General features: G+C 41.0%; 1 protein-coding gene across 5 annotated transcripts; it reads left to right on the top strand.

The window, feature by feature from the left end:
- The first annotated feature begins 1279 nt into the window (after positions 1 to 1279).
- anln (anillin, actin binding protein) lies at positions 1280 to 17041 on the top strand. Of its 5 annotated transcripts, none has more exons than XM_051390616.1 (25): positions 1280 to 1444; positions 4496 to 4646; positions 4727 to 5167; positions 6090 to 6421; positions 6991 to 7306; positions 8215 to 8420; positions 8519 to 8626; positions 8740 to 8851; positions 8989 to 9278; positions 9374 to 9522; positions 10192 to 10333; positions 10472 to 10607; positions 10888 to 11070; positions 11218 to 11344; positions 11516 to 11564; positions 11962 to 12015; positions 12109 to 12153; positions 12352 to 12384; positions 12491 to 12509; positions 13060 to 13172; positions 13409 to 13462; positions 13714 to 13800; positions 13897 to 14004; positions 14746 to 14918; positions 15001 to 17041. In XM_051390616.1, the coding sequence occupies exons 1-25, from the start codon at positions 1427 to 1429 to the stop codon at positions 15113 to 15115; spliced, it is 3561 nt and encodes a 1186-aa protein (XP_051246576.1). In that variant the 5' UTR covers positions 1280 to 1426; the 3' UTR covers positions 15116 to 17041. The 5 variants fall into 5 exon arrangements, with proteins under 5 accessions (XP_051246576.1, XP_051246574.1, XP_051246577.1 ...); XM_051390614.1 differs by having other exon boundaries at positions 6988 to 7306; XM_051390617.1 differs by lacking the exon at positions 12109 to 12153 and having other exon boundaries at positions 6988 to 7306.
- The last annotated feature ends 2234 nt before the right edge of the window (positions 17042 to 19275 follow it).

The following is a 19275-nucleotide window of genomic DNA, read 5'->3' as shown; positions in this document are numbered from 1 at the left end:
AAAGTAATCGAAAGCCAGAAAGATGTCATTCCCCATCATCATGGTTCTGCAGTAAAGACTGAATCTCATCACTGCAGCTGGAGCTTAATTGACAGTTGCACTTGATTGGATGGTGACATCAAAGTCAGTGAGGTCACCATGGGCAATCAATGAGTTGCCATGCCTTTTTTACAAATGTGCCAGGCACGTTTGTTTCTGCAGCACTTGGTCAAGTCTGTATCTGTTAAATGTGCTATATAAATAAACTCTATTTAATTTGATGCGTAACCATATACAGTATATATATATACAATATACAGTTTTTTATTGTGAAAATGGCAGTTGCAGTATCAACAGGAGGGGGCCAATTATATGTTATTGAATATCTTTTGTGATATATATTTTCGTTATTGAAATTTGTTGACGCTCCCTGCGCACTGTACATAAAGATCAATGTTATTCAAGCAGTGCAGAGGCCGGTTTGTTATGATGAAAATGAGGTTGTAGCTCGTTGTGTACTTTACAAGGGTTGGAAAGAGGCATCGGTTGTGTTTTAAAAATGTTTCGATTATGAGTTATTGAGGCGGGAAGTTCGAATATGTGAATATATTGCCCACTTTCTCTTACTAGGGGAGATCAGCAGTCACCTCTCCACCTGGACCAGTTTTAAACTAAAATAATAGTACAAATAATAAATCAGGCTGCTGAGGCAACGCTATAGGTTAACTGATAACTAATCTAGAGCCTGGGAGCATAAGTTTGTGAGTGCTAAAACAGGTATTTTATTTGGGTTTTTAGTAATGAATGATATTGTATGCTCCCTTCAAGTAATCTTTGTAAGCAGTGAAATAAAATGACTTAAAAATGTTTAAATTGATTTTGAGTCACTATATTGTATGTAGGGTTTCAGTTAAATTGTGAAGATGTTTAATCATAAATAAGATTAAAAGGCAACCAATCAGAATTAAGAATGAAAAACGCACGGTTACATTACTGTAATGAAAGGAGACTCCTGTGCATCTGTGCATTAGGTCAGCGTATGTTTTAACCGCTTTTTGTGAATACACAGATGACTGATTGATGAAAAATGTGCATGGTGGAGGGATGTGTGTATTGTGGTGGTGGTCTGCGGTCTGGGGTCTGGGTGTGCCTTCGTTGTGACAGCTCGTTTTCCACATACCCGGGCTGTGATTGGCCCAGCGCGGCTCCTTGATTATGATTGGTTTTCAAGCGCTCCGTTCAACTGTTGGAGTCTGCGCAGTAGGCGCAGCGCTGAAATTCAAATTTGAACAGCGGTTGTTTTGTGCACAGAGAGAAGAGAGCAGCCGAGAAGAGAAGAGAAGCTGAGAGCCGCTCAGCTCGCCTCACTACGTCCTGTTTGCGTACACATCGTTGTGTACAAGGCTTTTAAAATACCAAGTTGATACCAAGGGACAAGCTGTCAAAAATGGATCCATTTACTGAGGTGAGTCGGTGAGCTACCTTAACTAACGTTAGCTAGTTAGCTGTCGCCACATATGTAAAGTTACTAACGAAAGGTGGAGTCGAAAGTGGCGTTAACGTTACCTGCTAATGCTAAGCTACCTAACGTAACTAACAGTTAGTATTTTTATAACGTTGTTAAACACATGTTAGATACATTAGTGGGTCAACTTCTTTATTTCCGTATTACTTTAACGTAAACTAACGTTACAGACATAAATATATAGTAATACATTCAAACAAGGCCAATGGAAACATCTCACGTGTTGTTTCTTTGTCTTGTCAATCTTTGAAAAGCACAAGTGTGAAATACAAATAACAACTAATAATATTAACGTTAACCAGTTCCATAGTCCTCTAACGGCTGGATATGTAATCTAGTTTTCTAACTTACATGTTATAATTTAGCCTGGCTGCTGACTGAGCGGCTCCTTATACAGTATTATAACAGCCATATCCATGTACCAAAACACACCACAATAACCTAACGTTATTCCAATGTAACAGCTTTGTCTCCATTTAAGGCAATGGAATGTGTATGGGCTGGAATTTGTCCAACACTTGGCACTCTCTTTACTTGATTTTTCTCTTTGCCTTCACTGTTGTTACCAGCTAAAACTAGAAATGATTAATATCTAATAACATTTCTTGTTACTCCAGTATCCAGGCCAGCACAGTTTGAAATTTCAAACCCAGGAACTACAAGCAGGAGTGGCTCATTGTTGAGGAATGCTGCTAAATGTGACTTCAGGTTTTCCACAGTGCCTGGAGAAAAGCCTGCAGTGCAGCTGCAGGAATGTGTTAGGGCTTGCACAGTTAACGTACAGCACAGTAAATCAGATTGTGTGAGGCCAAGGGAGGGAAATGTCATCATCTCAAGAAAAGAGGAAGGGAAAGAGGGCAAGCAAACAGAGGCCTTTTTATCTCTGGTGGAGAAGAACTGTTTTGTGTGTCTTAGGCTGTTATGTTCCTTGTTAAAGTATCCAATATAGAGACAGACAATATGCTGTGCCTCCTTCCACATATTTGCTTTTGTTCAGCAGTAATCCTGGCTGGAAAATGGAGAATTGGCATATTTTTGCCTTTTTGAAAAAGCCACAGAGTAATTGCTCACAGCAACGAGAGTGTAATTATAAAGAGGCCTGAGTCTCAGATTCTTTCACTGTGTAGTAGGGCTGCAACTAAAGATTATTTTCAGTATTGAATAATCTGTTATTTTCTCAATCACTTGATTAGTTGTTTGGTCTAAGAAAGGTCAGAAAATATTAAAAAATGTTGATAAAAAGCTGACGGTGACATCCTAACATTTTTCGTTTGGCCCACAACCCAAATATATTAATTTCAAGGTTATAGAGGGCTAAAGAAACCAGAAAATATTCACATCTGACAATCACAAAATTTGGATTTTTTATTGTTTATTTTAAACATGTCTCACAACACTTACAGCTCTATAGCCTAGACACATTTACAGAGGGAAGTCACGAACTATGCTGCAGAGGCAAAACATGCGTACAGTTAGAAGTTGTAAAAAGTCTCCATCTCATTGGTTTCTCTCTCTCTCCCAGCCACCACAAGAAGGGAAGTTGTTCTGGTTAATGAAGAATTGACAATAGACATAAACAAGTAAACAACATTTTTTGGGCCAAACTGCTAATTCAGCAATTGAAAAAATGAGTGACAGATTAATCAATAATGATGTAATGTAAGTGCAGCCCTAATTTAGAGCAATAAAATGATCTATGTAAATGGTAAATGGACCTGTACTAGTATAGCGCCTTTCTAGTCTTCCGACCACTGAAAGCGCTTTTACACTACAACACTGCAAAGTCCATCAAACAGAAACTAACTCATTCTTACACATTCACACACCGATGCACGGCATCAGGAGCAGTTTGGGGTTCAATATCTTGCTCAAGGATACTTCGACATGTGGCGGTATGCTTCTTCATCGAACCAACAACCTTCCGATTAGTGGACGACCCGCTCTGCCTCTGAGCCACAGCCGCCCAGCATATGTCAATTGATTTTAAACCTGCAACATCCATGGCACGTCAGGTTGTTTGTGGATCTGTAATGTGTGTTTCATTAATAAATAAATAGGTCTACTATTTGGGTAATTTTTGGTCCAAGAGTTTGTGTTTTTATGCAATAAGTATGGAGTTAAGCTGGGAGGCGATCAGCCTAAAGGTCGAGTTATGCTCGTTCAGAACTGGTTCATACATCATGTTTCTGACCACTTTACTGTTTGTAGTTGTTCTGAACGGTCACACTGATCGCAGGGTGAAAAGCTGGTCGTTGGGGTTGCTGTGATATCGTTGAAATATGGGGCTAATAACAGTGCACATTTTACATTTCATATTGTTGCACTTGGTTGTTCAGACGAGAAGTGACGAAAATGAGTAAAGAGAGAAGCTCCTAATCCGACGGTGGACAGGTGTGGGAGGAGGGGGTTTCTGAAGCTAATGATCATCTGACAAGGACTTCTGAAGAAGCATACTGCTCACTTAACTTTGTAGGCATGGTCAGTGTGTCTAGCTGTTTAGAAATAAATAGTTTCATCATGTGACTCCCCCTAAAAGCCCAGATAGTTGCTTTTATGTTTATAAACCGCTAACAGGACAAAACATTCAGAGGTGTGGGATCACATGACTAAATTCTAATTCTATAATAATAATAAAATAACTGTTTAATCTTTTCATGTCATGTCTTTTATGTTTTGTACCAAAGTATATATCGATAAGCAGTATGGGTATCAATCAAACCCTATCAAACCTGGCTTGGATTAAACATTTCTGCTGTATACAGGGACGTAATAAAAACAACACCTCTTAAAAAATATGTAATCCAATACAGTAGTCCTGCCACAAATAGTACCTCCTGAGCAACTTCTAATATAACATTAAGATCGTCAATTCTTTGGTTTGAGGCTTTAATTTGTGCAGTTGTTGTATTGTACCTGATACAATAAAGTCTGTCCAGCCTCTGCATGTATAAAGCAGCCATTTGAGTAACTTTTTTTCCCCTGTCTAACCAGAAACTGTTGGAGCGGACCCGGGCTCGCAGAGAAAACCTGCAGAAGAAAATGGCAGAGAGGCCAAATGCAGCCAACAGACCGATGGTGAAAAGGCCCAGAGAGCCACTGGCTGACACCAATAGTGTGCTCAGTGAGCCAGTCATTGATAAAGGTATGAACACTTTGCTGTCAGTTTGACCACCGCATTGCAGCTCTACTCTTTGCTCACATTTCCCTATCACCTCCTCCCAGTTCCACAGGGCTCCACCAAGCCTTCTCCTTCCAAGCGCAGTCGCTCAGGGGAAAATGTTCAGCCTGCAGCCGGCGAGGAGAACCACGAACCGATGACAATGCGACCTGTGGTCCCCACCCTCCCGGATCCCATAACGGACAAGAAACCACCCGTTGGCCCCGCCAGCGTCCGCCCTTCCTCATCCCTGGAGAAGACTGCTGCCCGGCCTGCTGTCCAGTTTCAGCCAGGGCAGCTGAAAGCTGCACAACCACAAACAGAGAGGATGGCCGTCACCCCTGTCCCTGATCCTCTGAGCTGCATAGAAGCAGAAATGGGTCCTGTCAGTTCAGCTCCGCAGAGGAACAAGGAGGACCTGGTGGAAGATCCAGCTTCATCTGCTGCTGGCATGAAGTCTCGTCTGCATAGGCTGGCAGAGCAGAGAAAGTGTTGGGATGGCACTGGTAAGAATATCTTGTGTATGATTTCTTTAATAGCTTTTCAGATAAACTAGTTCTAAAATAGAAGTTGGCAAAATTCAGAAGAGAAGATTGACACCAAAATAACAAATGAAAGGGTTTGATTCCACTATAACTGACTGACAGTTAGCTGTTTATAGACTGATCTAACAGTAGACAGCAACCAAATCAAAAGTAACTTGTTCCTTTTTAAAGCATACACGTGCACTGTTCTGTATAGAAGTATGGCTCTGTGATGGGACCAAAATCTCATCACCATATACCACATACCACATTTTCTGTAAATAAAGTACATTTATAGTTTATATAAAATGACCACATGGAAGGCCTATTTCTTAATACATTTAGAATTATATACTACAAATAAAAGGCACTCACTTATATTTGACTGTTTTTGTCCTTTTATTTAGAAACTAAACAAAAGAGGCAACCTTTCAAGTAAACTTATAATAAAATATCAAGTCATTATTTTCTTTTTGTCAAAATGTGACAAAACAGCATTCTAATGAAGTACTATGAAGATGTGCCCTTGTCTACTGATCTTATTCTCCACATGTAAGACAACATAATAGTTTTGCAACATAATTGCTATATGATTTTTAAAAAATGTTTATATACAGTATGACTAAAAACATTGTTTCATCATATATATGTACGATATAGCATACCACATAGCCCTATGTATAAGTGCATTTATTTAGAAGACTGGTCCACAGAAAAGTTTTTTTTTCTGCATTTGTACTGTATGTTGTTGCAGCAGAAAGCGCTCCTGACTTCAATGTGGGCCGCTCACATACATTTAAAGTTTGTGAATGCTAATTGTCAATGCTGTGATGTTTGCTTTTCAAATGTTTGATAGTCATATAGTCTCTCCTTGCCCAATTCAAACACAATACTACCTTTTCAGACACCTCTGACGCAGTTCCAGACTGCACTCCCCTGTCCCTGTTGAAAAGACAAGCTGAGGTCCCACCAGTCACCGTCCCCACCGTGTCCTCAGGAACTCCACTGGGGAGGAGAGGCAGGCTGGCCAACCTCGCTGCCACCATTGGAACCTGGGAGGACGACCTGAGCCATGCAAGCATTCCCACTAGGGATGAAAAAGAGAAGCCTAGTGCAGCTGCTCTCAAGTTCGCAGCCAGAGATGCCATGGTGGCTACCAGCACTAAACAAAGTGCTGCAGGCCACGTGGTGGCCAGTTCTACTGCAAGCAGCAAAACCACCTCCAGCTCTAATCAGGTAGGTCTTAATCCTCAGCATCGTCACCCATTTCTGTCAGACTGGTATTATATGAGCTGTCTGCTTCTGTAAAATTTGGCAAGATAGAAAAACCTTCTGTGACTGCTTCATTACTTTGCACACAAGAACACCCATTGCTTATGATGGATATAAATTCTCTTTTTTTTTTTTTATTAATTGTACTTATTGTATTATTAAATATAGAATTTACATTTGCATAGTTTGTTCATGTCTTTGAGAAGTAAATCATTCTTCATGCTGAATGATGATCTATGCAGAGTTATTGCATGTAAAGCTGCAGTGATAAACACATGAAATGAATTTGCAACTGCTTTGATAATCAATTAACTGTTTTCGGTATTTTCAAGAAAAATTGCAAAGATTTTTGTTTGTTCCAACTTCTCAAATGTTGACCTTAATATTTTGCCATATATGATAGTACTGCAGCCACATGCATTTTTTTGTTTTGAAGACCCAATCAGACCCATAGACCACCAGGTTGTTGTCGTTGTTTTCGATTATGCTTTCTAAATAGATTGATTATTAGAAAGTACCTGTCTTTTTAGCAGGCTTCTTATTCTCCGGTGAAGTCTAGCAGAGTGGTTTTCCCAAGCCCCCAGAAGGCTGACACTCCTGCCGCCAGGCCAGCACTTCAGTCAGTAACCAGTCCCCAGAAGAGCTCCGCCCAGGGAACAGCCTTCCCATCCAGTCCCCAGAAAGCCGGCCCCTCCTCCTCAACATCCGTGCCTCAAAGTCCCGTGAAGAATCAGGCCTTCTCCAGGGCTCTCAACCCCACCTCCAGCCCCCAGAAGCCAGAACTCCGTGCCAAGCCCACCACTGCTGGCCCCTCTGTCCCCCAGGAAAAGGCCACCGCCGGAGCACCTGGTGAGTCATGTTGTAGTTCATTTTGGAATTATTTTATAAAATTTGATACAGAGTGACCGTCCAGTTCTGGGTGGCTGTGGTGCAGAAGCAGAGCGGGTTGTTCCCTAATTGGAAGGTTGTTGGTTCGATCCCCGGCTCCTGGTGCCACATGTCGAAGTATCCTTGAGCAAGATACTGAATCCCAAATTGCTCCCGATGCTGTGCATCGGTGTGTGAATGTGTATGAATGTTAGTTTCTGTTTGATGGGCTTTACCATCACTGAGTGAATGTGTGTGAAAGGGTGAATGAGCATGTAGTGTAAAAGTGCTTTGAGTGGTCGGAAGACTAGAAAGGCGCTATACGAGTACAGGTCCATTTACCATTCTTCAGATGTGCTGTCTAAGTTACTGAATTGCTTGGAAAACTCATTAGGTTATTTTGTATAATGTTTGGTATAATTCTGTATATAAGTGTATATCTTGTACAAAAGTGACATGACGAGAGTTCAGTTTATGGTATTGCATGTAGAGCTGCAACAATTGGTCGATCAACAGAAAAGTAATGGCCAACTATTTGGATAATCAGTTGTTAATAATAAAAATAATAATAATAATAACAATAAAATGTGTTGTCCTGGAACTAATTGTATTTAGCCCCTAACTCAGATCGCCTACGTATTTTGTGACGTGGAACAAACTTTATCTTTTGGGTGTTGAGTCAATTTTTCCGGTGGAAAAATGTCTCATTATTGTGGATAATAAATACATGCACAGAAATGTTAATTGCATGTGCAACACACACTTTTTTCTTTTAATTGATCATATTCTTAACCAACGTTGTCTTTCTAATCACATGCACAAACCAGTAACACTGTCGCTGGATTTGTTTAGTGTTTGATGTTGTGGTTAATGGGTATATTCTCACATAGGTGTAAAATCTTTCCTGGAACGCTTTGGAGAGAGGTGCCAGGAGCGTACCAACCACAGCTCCCCAGCAGGGGGCACTCCCCATGCCAAAACTCCCACTGTAACTCCATCATCAGTCACACCAAACAGCAGACTGGTACAGGAGAGGTTCAGAGCTGCCCAGACTACAAACACGACCACCGCTGATCTCGCCCAAAGACAGAAGCTGGTAGGTTAATGTTGTAAATACTATAGAGTATCCCCATATTAATTAATCACAATAGCAAAATTATTTTAAAAAATAATTTTCAATCCCCCTCATTTCAGGAGCGAGAGTCTGAGCTGGCTCAGATTCGCAGTCGCTTTCAGAAGGGGAACAATATATGGAAAAACAAAGATGAAGCAGCAGAAACCAATAAAAGCACGGACATCAAGGTTGGCTCAAAAGCATCTGACACACAAATGACAAAGATTTTACATCTTACAAGGTAGTCATGTTTTCATAGCATGTGTGAGATTTTTAATACAAAATAATGTGTGTTTTTTAGGAACAGCTTTACAAGCCTGTGGAGGCTGAAGTTGCCCCATGTGAGCCACAGGACGAACCCACAGCACCGTCCACTGAAAGTCCATGCACACCCAAAAAGTGCCCTCCTCCAGGTATTCATAATACTATTATATTGCTATCACTTGCCACCAGACTTCATAAACAAAGGTGCCCCAATAGGCCCTGATACTGATCGGATCTGGACATCATGGGGAAAATGTATTTTCTAACACATGATGTTTATTAACAGGTCATGGGTTGGTGGTCTCGCCTCCAGCCTCAGCATCCAGTCCTCTGACGGTGGTCGCCCACACCGTGGAGAACACAACCCCAGAAGACGAGGAGGTGGTAAAGGAGATAGAGATGAACGTGGACCAGTCCATCAACTCTGCAGTCATCAACGAGCTGTTTGACGGAGTCCTGGAGCAGAGTGATGATGAGGAAGAGGAAGATGCTTTGAATATCTCCTCCATGTCCCTCCTTACTCCGCTAGCAGAGACTGTGGCTGCTGTGGTGAAGAGTCCAGAGAGGAAAATGATGGTAGGTGAAGTCTCTTATGCATTTAGTTGCCGTCAGACCTTTCTGAGTGAGGCAAACATGTTCAACACAAACAATTTCCTCACGTCTTTGTGCAGACATCAACCCCAGCCAGCTCATTCATCGTAAAGAGCAACACTCCAGACAGTGTTTCCAGACCTAGCAAGTTCCAGAGAACTAACATGATTCGGACTGCCTCCTCAGACAGCGTTGAGGCCTCAGACGAGGACCACAAATTGCCATATAGGTAAGTGGAGCACTTACCAATTATGTCTCAGACGTTGTTGCAACAGTTTTTAGGGTGGATACCATTTGTTACACAGATTTGGTTCAATGGGTCATTTTATACAGTGTGGTCAAGTTTAAAAATGGTCTCACTGCAGTGGAATGGCTACTATGGGGACAGACATTGTCACACATGAATACAATTGGAGTCATTGAATCCACAAGTCTGTATTCCACTCATTCCCAATTCATACAATTCCAGCACTGTTTATGGACCCCAGTATGCAGAAATATTCAAATACACCAGGCAAAAATAACACATTTATACTGTATAGGGTTTTCACAAAACTGAATGGGATTAGCATAAAGTGGGCGTGTCTATAAAGTAGAGACTTGTTTGTACCATTTCCATGTATCTTGAGGTCAGAGGTCAAGAGATCACTTTGAAAATGTTTTTTTTTTTCTTCAAATGAGTTTTTCCCTCACTCAAATTTTGTCCAACTTTGGAGAGTTGTGTAGAATCTTCCTGACAAGTTAGCATGACGATGAAGCTACAGTCTGAAGGACTGTAATGTCAGCCGAGGACATAGGCATTCCAGCAGAGTTAGAGGTTTAAGCTTGCTGTCCTTGCCGTTGCAGAAAATGTGTATCTTACATGTATCCGTTCTGTAACCCGGTTCTGTGTGTGTAGCATTGATGCATATAGGTCCACCAGGGTGAAGGAGACTGAGAGACCCAACGTTAAACAGGTGATAGTAAGAAAAGAGGATGTTTCTCAAAGAGCGGAGGAACCCAGAGGATCCAGTCTCTTCAGCATCAAACAGAAGATGAAGGTTTGGAATCACTATTCTTAACTTGGATTACAGTATGAGTGTAAAACCTTCATGTGAACTCTTGTTATGCATTGATTTACATACATGGGGGGTGAACGTACACAGAAGCATTAATATCACTGCTGTATGCTTCTGTAGATTCTGGCCAATGAGCTGAACCTGCAGCAGACTGTTATTCATCAGGCCAGCCAGGCACTCAACTGCTGCACAGACGAAGAGCACGGCAAAGGATCCCAGGTGGAGGCTGAGGCACAGAGGCTGCTGCTGGTGGCCAGTAAGTTCATCCACACTACTCTGCTCTGGCTAGGCACACTTGCTAATGGTTTTAGAAGTTATTTAGTTTTATTTGTAAAACCTGTAGCTGTCCTAGTGAATGCCTTTTTTATTATCTTTTTCTTTTTCTAAATTTCAGAATCTACCTATTGGATTATTATGATTATTATTAAGAATAGAGCAGCTTTAATATAACCCATATAATAACCCCTGTATGTAGGATTTGACCACTACCAGTGTTGGAATCAAAGCTTGACTCTCTTTTCTTTCGATATTCTCAGCGGAGAGAAGGGAAGCGTTGAAGGCAGAGCTGGACCGTCTCAAAGGGGACCCAACAGGCCAGAAAAAGGCCCCCGCAGCCCCAGAGCCTTCTAGCATGTCTGCATCCAAGGGCTCCATCACCCTGCAGGAGTTACGCCTGCCTCTCAAGGCAGACTTTGCTTGCTCCACCGCCAACAAGCCAGGTAGACATAAAACGCATAAAAACACAGTTTGGGAATTTAAAGTAACACCCCACTGTTCAACTTCTTCTCCAGACATCAGCTGTCACTATTTGAGAATGTATTGTACTGATGGTTATCATTATTATTCTAATGTTTTTGGTATTTCAGAGTCCACCAAACATTCTTTCTTCGTCATGATTCGAGCCGGAGCAGAGAACACCGTGGCCACACCGTTAGCCGGCACACACCGCGGCCTCAGTGGGGACACCCTCGCCTTCCCTACCAAATTCACCATGTAAGTTACACACTCCTACACCTGCTCATAGGAAAGAATACACATCACGGTATTTGATAATGACTGATTATTATACTCAGACATTGTTGTTTTACCTTTTTTTTTTTTTTTTTTGTTTTTTTTTGTTGCTGATGACTGTTGAATATTGACAACACCCCTCTCCACTTTCAGATCTGATGTCTCCAGCAACTTTGAAATTGATATTGAGGTGTACGGCCTGGTGAGTGTCTTACATCATGGTTTACCGATACCAGAATAATAATGCTCTGCCTTTACATCCTACACCTGCTTCCAGATCAGCCAATAGTGACATTTAATTGCAATAGCCGGGTTTCAACCAGTAGAGGACAGTTGCTATGCATATTTATAACACAATATGTATTCACAATTCAAATACTCAGCACTAGAATGTATCAGTCAGCAACACTACAAAATACACGTATACATGGATTTTCAACTGAAAAAGGTGCTTTGGGGCTTTAGTTACTCTTTAAATGCTTGAGTTGGACTGTTGTATAGTCAGAAGTTGTATGAACCCTTTTGGCTGTGTTATTGAGCTCATGGTTGCGCCTATCTAGAATTACTGATTCATTACCATCATGTGATTACACCCCCAGGTGCAGAAGCGTGAGGTCTGCAGTGACAAGAAGAAGAAACCCAGCAAGTCAAAGGTAAATCCCCACTCTGCTGGGTGTTATACATTGTCAGACAGTGACATGCGTAATACTTTGTGTGTGTGTGTATCTGTGTGTGTGTCCGTCCAGATGATATGGAGACAGGTTCATGAGGCCCATGATTTGTGTATGTCGGTATGAACAGTTTCTGTATCAACCCCTCACATGTTGGTGGGTGCGCACTGTGTGGGCAGAGTGTTTTGTTTCTACACAGCTTTGGTGGTCATTTCATTTAGTAGACAATACATTAATTGGCCAGGAACACACACCACTCACACACATTTATCATCATTTTGACACAAAAACTTATTATTGGTATACTTTTCTTTCTAGGCCATCACTCCAAAGAGATTCCTTGCCATCACTGTAAGTGCCCAACAGTTTGATTTTCTTTCTTTTTTCCCTGTATCAAAATGTAACTTCTCATCTGCCTGAAATTAGTTTTTCAATTTGTTTGTTTCATGTTTTGCAGAAAAGTGTCCAGACACCAGGTATGTCAAAATCTAAAATTAATCTAAAGAAACAATTTGTTCTATAAAGCCAAATGTAGTGGAAACCTTTAGCATCTCACCAAAAGCTTCAGGGACATGGTAAATGTAAGCCATGCAGGCTTTTTAGGGGGTGCCATAGTAATAGAGTATTACACAATAAAGGTGGCAGACTTGAAAGAGACAGACTCTCTTTATGTCCCAGTATAGGTCAAGATCCAAAATGGCTTAATCCTAATCTCTTGGTCAGGCCCTCTCTGGCTCTCTGTTACAAAGTTGTCGTCTCAAAGCCAAAGCTGAGGTCTGAGGAAATGTACCTGATGACGTGAGACTTGAGAAAGAAGACATTATGTAATAGGGCAGGGCAATTAATCAAATTTAAACTACAATTCAAAATTTGAATTACAATTTTGGCTTCCAATGATTACGAAAGATAATCGAGATAAAGTGATTTTGTTTCAAAACTCATTCAAACTGACGTTGATGTTTACAATTGGAGTGCAGCTTTAAGCTTCATATGAGGTACTGATGGTCTCGTTCTTTCTGTGTGTAGTTGTGGCCAGCCCAGGCGGTCCCAATGCTGTTCGCACCAGTAACTTCGTCCTGGTCGGATCACACAAACTCACCCTGTCCTCTATTGGGAAAAACAAATTTCCTTTGGAGAAGGTATAGCACTCGTAAATATTGTCCTCATGTCTACGCTCACACTTTTAGAGCGCTTCAGTTTTCTTCTTTTATTCTGCATTTCATATGTCTTGCCTCTGTTTCAACACACTTCTCTATGTGACAAATGGCTCACTTGGATCAGTCATGTGTTTGTGCACAGGCTTTGCAGAGGCTCACATTAACCCTGTGTGTTCTGCCTGTGCACTCATTCATCTGCCTTGCTATCTTTCTTTTAGATCAAATATGAAGGAAGTGAAAGAGAACTACTCAGTGGCATGTTTCATACCAAGGTTACTACTTGACCCTTTGTGTGTTTCTTGTTTTCTGTTTGTGTGGGAAAGAGGGTGAACGCACTTTAACGAGGAATATTCTTAACTGCATTGTTCCACTAACATTATCAGCTTTATCTGATCACAACGCTGTTCTCATTAACCGTCTTAAAAGAAACTTGCATCGTAACCTCTATTTGTTTAACCACATCCTGTAACTTTAACTTGTTTGAATTGAACCTTTCATGAACTGTCTGTACTTTGGATTCAAGGTGCCGTTCCTGTGCCCTCTGGAGGGCCACATCTACCTCAAGATGCAGTGCGAAGTCGGCTCAAAGGTGGAGGAGAGGGGCTTCCTGGTGAGTGCCATCACATCAAATCACCACAGATCCAACGCTGCAGCAGGCATTGGTTTGATGATACAAACATGTTGTCATTTTCATCACCCTCCACAGACTATGTTTGAAGACGTAAGTGGATTTGGAGCCTGGCACAGGAGGTGGTGTGTCTTATCAGGATACTGCATCTCCTACTGGACTTACCCGGACGATGAGAAGCGCAAGGTAACTTCTACAGCAAAACTGTCATGACAGAGCTTCTGTATGTTATGCCTCAGTGTCACATTTTTTTAACATTTGATTTGGATTTTTTTATTTTTTTAAACCTAGGGATAATTGTCCAAAACAATTGTGACTTTTTCTCTCAGCTACCATTTTCTTTTTAGATCATAATGCAGGGCTCCCATGCACCTGGAGGACTAGTTTTCCAGTCAAGGACACACCTGGAAATTGATGAAAATGACCAAATATCCTGGAAATCTATTTTAATTGCATTATAGCCTTTTACTTAGATCGCCTATGTAAACTGCAAACTGCAGTAAACTATAGTCAAATCACCAGAGACACTGCAGAAAGATTGGCTGTGGTGAGAACAGCAGAAAGCGAGCTAACAGTTTCCCATAAACTGAATGAACCTGCGTCATAAAACAAGGAGGAATAAAACTGGGTAAAATGTATCAATGCTAGGCCTACTGGTAAATGATATGACTGTTGCTGTGCGCAAGCTCTGTCCGGTATTGTCAAGAAAACTCCTGGAAAAATATTTCTTTAAAAGAGCGGGAACCCAGATTATTTTTTTTTTTGGACTATTTCTCACCTAAAATCCTTTCAGAAACATAACCTCTGACAAACTGCCATAGCGACGACCATAATGCCAGACTCAAGACTTCAAATGGTACAAACCAGTGGGTCCTGTCATGATAGGTTCACACTTTGCATTGACCATCTTTCTTTCCTCTTCGTCAGAACCCCATCAGTCGCATCAACCTGGCTAACTGCACCAGTAAGAGGGTGGAACCAGCCAACCGAGAGTTCTGTGCCAGACCCAACACATTTGAGCTCATCACAGTCAGACCACAAAGAGAGGACGACAAAGAGACACTGGTCAGTCAGTGCCAGAACACCATGTGTGTCACCAAGTAAGTTCCTGTGATTTCTATGTACACGTATCATACACGTCTATGTAGAGGTTTATATGAACACTGAGTGTTTCCTGTGCAGAAACTGGCTGAGTGCAGACACTAAGGACGAGAGGAATCTGTGGATGAAGAAACTGAACCAGATCCTGGTGGACCTGCGCATGTGGCAACCAGACGCCTGTTACCGGCCACTGTAATGACTGCACTCTGTCACAGCCAGCCCTCCTCTCTTGGACTGTCAATATCAGTGACACATGCAATTACTAAGTGCAATACAGTATAAGAATTGTTTAATATTTTTACGTGTGGACGTTTTACAGGAGATAAGTAATCAAACACAAGCTCCAGATCAGAGGAACGTAAATAAAGCCATACATTGAAACATTTCAGTACAGTATTTTGGGTAGGAGTCTGGGTTTGGCACTATATTTTATACATTTCCAGACTGGTTTGATACCCTTTGATGTTTTGGGGTATTGTTGAGTTGCTGAATTATTATGTTGATGCCAATATTGTGTGTCACTGACACATATTGCATGGCTTTAAATTATTTGGTTTCGAAGCTGAAATCAATATAAACGGTGTTGAAATTACAGATGAATATTAATTTGAAGCACCAGAGTTTTATCACATTTTATCCTGCATGGCAGCACAGAACTACACTGATACATTTGTTGGTTTTTACTTTATATATTAGCTTTTATAAGTTTTGGCAGGACTTTCTCTTGTTGTTTTCTTCATTGATATGCACAGAGTTTTGATATCAGTTATACAACAGCTTTTATTCACTTTGTAATGTCTGTTCAGTGTTTGTGTGATGTGTTTCAGTGTGGAAGTTTAAGTTTGATAACTGGGGCTAAGGTCTGTTATATATTCTACACTATACCGGTAATAATATTTGAGAGTAAAAAAGTCCAACAACCACATATTGACCAATATATTTTTTTATGCAAATGAAAAAAACATTTTTAATAAGGTTCCCATTTTTAATATTCCAGAATTCAGGCCAGCTGATGTACAAATGTACCACTGTACAATGTAGAACAGTTCAGTGCTCTCTGGTGGACCAACTATGTAACAGCAACACTATGTATGACCTTAAACACGCTTTTGGCTTTCTGTACCACAGACCTTTTTCACAGCTACCATTTTGACATGAAATAGTAGGGTAAACACACGTACAGTAGTAGTACGCTGACTACATTTGACCTGAATGAAACAGAACCTCAGTTACTATCATTGGTAACACCTAGTTTACCCTACTATTTCATGTCAAGGCTGCTATGAAAAAGGTCTATTGGAACATATGCTGATACAAATTTCTCAGCTGGCTTTTACTCCATGTCAACTGTGTTCTAGCATCGTATTAGCTTTTTTTGGTGTTTTTAGCACCAAAAGTTGTTCTTGTAGCCTAGTATATTCTTACTGGCTTCAAACTGCTTTGAAAATAATGTCAGACTCATTTCTCCTGTACATTTTGCCAGAAGTGCCGATTTATTATATTTTTAGGATTTTAAGGAGACTTTTATTTGCAGTTGCTCATTAAGCAGTAATATGTGAAATATGTGGTGTTCCTACGTATTTAGCTTTGGTGTGCTGCCTGTGCAGTGTATATAACAGACTGCATTTTCATCATAATGAATACAAACTTGCAGAACTAGACAAGATGTATTGATTCTTCACACCTTCTACTTAGATTTTCATCCTAAACAATATCAGTGAGCAGGATTCAACAGATGCCTTTAATAGGCTTTACCTCTTCAGTGTCAGGTATTTGTGGATCAATGAGACTTCAATAAAGTCCTGCTTTGACCAAAATGGGCCAGGTTGCTAACGCTCAAGTCCTTTTTCATTGTCATTTTATTGAAATGTAACATTAAATTGAATCTACCGCTTTGAATGGTTTTCCCTGAACCCAACCACAAGGGGCCTTGTTCCAGGAAACACTGTTTGAAGGCGAAATGGATCTTGATGCATGAGTCGGGATACCTACTTAGATGTATGCTTAAATTCTGAAGCTGCACTGATCAATACTTTTATATCAGCAATAAATGTATTGTGAAAGTAGATGCTAATCAAGACAAACCCACAAAGAAATAAAAGCAACTGTCGTTCCCCTTGAAGTTTTTGTTAGTGTTTATATTGTTTTGGTTTTACAGCCTACAACTTGAGTGTTTTGGTTCAGTCTCACAGCTCTCATAGCCTCACTCAGTGGCAGCTGATAAGCCCCTGTACGCTACCTGTTCAGCACCAACAGATGTACACAGTTAGCAGCTACCTGTGAATATAGTGGAGCATTTAGCAGCTAAAGCAATCTCCCAGCAAAAACGCTGATAATAGAATAATAATTATTATTCATAATATAATTATTATATAATGAATGATAAATTAAACCCTTATAATAAATGATTGCCAATAAAAGGCAATGAATTAAGCCCCTACAGACAATACATGCTTTTAATTTCAGGATGGACAGGCTGCTAACAAAGCAGTACACAGTTCAGTGGAAGCATGCAAGTAGCTCCTACTTGAACTTGCTGGCTTGTCAGCAGCCGGAAGGCAGTTAGAAGAAGAGAGTGGACAGCAGCAAGCCAAAAAGAAAAGGAGGGAGGAAGTCCCTCAGAAGAAACTGAAGAGGAGGATACTCTACATTCATCTTAGAGGTTTCCTCAGGAGGGGCATCAAACCACCATGTCTCACACAGTACCTTAGATGACCTCCTGAAAGGCTTATATATTCGTGGCCACCCTGATTTGCCTTCCACAATTCGAACCCTGTTGCAGACACCAACAACTATTCCAGTTAGTACACAGTCTGGCATGCAATATACGTTTGGATTTTAGGGAGACACTTAACAAAGCAGCTGAAACACCCCAGGGAAATGCTTGACTGCTAAAGGCTTGCAACTATGGAAGCCCATTTCCAAAAAAGACTGTAAGTCGTTATACTGAGAAACTTTCTTAAAATAATGACTTACTAAATCAAAATGATGAGAAATTATCTGAATATTTTGACTTAAAATCTCAAAATGACTTTTGAGAATGATTTTGAGTTGCTCAATACTTTGAGAAAGTTTCTCTTGATAATGATTTACAGAATCCTCTGCAGTATATATCTTCCATATATCACTCCTCTGCAACCAGACAACCTTCCCTGCGCTCCTAACACTTGGTTCCTGGACACCAACATCTAAGGTTGAACACATCAGGTACTGAGAGACTGTTTGGAAGGTGGAGCCATCAACTCAATTCACTGTGTTTCTGCACTTGTGAAAAACACCAAGCAGTATCAGGGCATTGTGTCGTAAAATTACAATTACAACAGTAAGGACACTTTGCTTGACAATATAACTTCAGACACGTGCATGTGCATAAAGGTCATGGCAACAAGAATGGTGACGCGCGGGCGAGGTCATTTAACACCTGCTGACCTTTCCCCTCTCTCACTTTGCACTTGACTGACCCGGGGTTGACCTGCTGCAAAATCCTGGTCGCTGGACAGCTGAAAGCATCTGGAACAAGTGCCGGAGAGCCGGGCCGGTGGAGAGCTGACAGGAAAGAGGAAAAGAAAAGCAAACTACAGGAGAAATATCTGTTAACAGGCCGATCATCATGGAGGAGCACCTGCCGACTGGAGGCCAGCCTCACCTGGACCAGCACCGCCAAGGTAAGAAGCTAAACTCGTTTTAGTAACTCACTGTGTTTAACTCCTGAATGAACCTTTAAAAGTGTCCTCAGCGCGACAATGAACACAGCTTGTTGAATTTAAAGGTGGACAAGAAGCAGAATATTTGATGGCCTGTTTGAAAATAATAATTTTGTGATAGTTGACGTTCTTTCGGTGTAACCTCGTTAGTTGATGCTTTGAATGGATTAAACGTCTCGGGAAATGTGTGGAATATATGAACAATGGTGTAGTGATTTGTTTGAGGGCATCCATGTTGTCCAATTTCAAAGAAAAAGTTTAGGAGAGGCCATTTTTCATAAAATGCTTCAAATGTATACTATTTTGTAACCATGGAAACAATAGAATTATTAGCAGCATGAGGAGCTATTAGTGACTGTAGGATCACAGAGGCTCTGTGTGGTGAAGCGCTGTTGGCCTTTATCAAGGAGAAACCCAACAGAACCAACAAGGGAAATACTTCAACTTAACTATATAGTATGTGTACAATATATGACTCACTAGTCTGCTGTGGCTACACGTTTCACTTCCTGCGTTGGAGTGTGAGTGTGTGTTGGGATCTGAATCAGTGCCCTGTTGTGTTTTCATGCTCCCTCAGCTGCTGCCACTGGCTCACCTCCTGCCAGTACACAGCCACTCCACCACCAGCACCCCTGCAGCGCCTCCCTGTGCT

Source organism: Dicentrarchus labrax, unplaced genomic scaffold, assembly GCF_905237075.1.
Source record: "Dicentrarchus labrax unplaced genomic scaffold, dlabrax2021, whole genome shotgun sequence".
In the NCBI taxonomy this organism is placed as follows: Eukaryota; Metazoa; Chordata; class Actinopteri; family Moronidae; genus Dicentrarchus; species Dicentrarchus labrax.
The sequence above is the reverse complement of the archived record's forward strand: the minus strand, read 5'-3'. Positions and strand labels throughout refer to the sequence as shown.

What these genes read in the sequence shown, in the direction of transcription:
- anln (XM_051390614.1), top strand. An exon ending in AAAGTGTTGGGATGGCACTG is followed by an intron (nt 5,168 to 6,089) that starts GTAAGAATATCT and finishes CTACCTTTTCAG; the next exon opens with ACACCTCTGACGCAGTTCCA. An exon ending in GAGGCTGCTGCTGGTGGCCA is followed by an intron (nt 10,608 to 10,887) that starts GTAAGTTCATCC and finishes CGATATTCTCAG; the next exon opens with CGGAGAGAAGGGAAGCGTTG.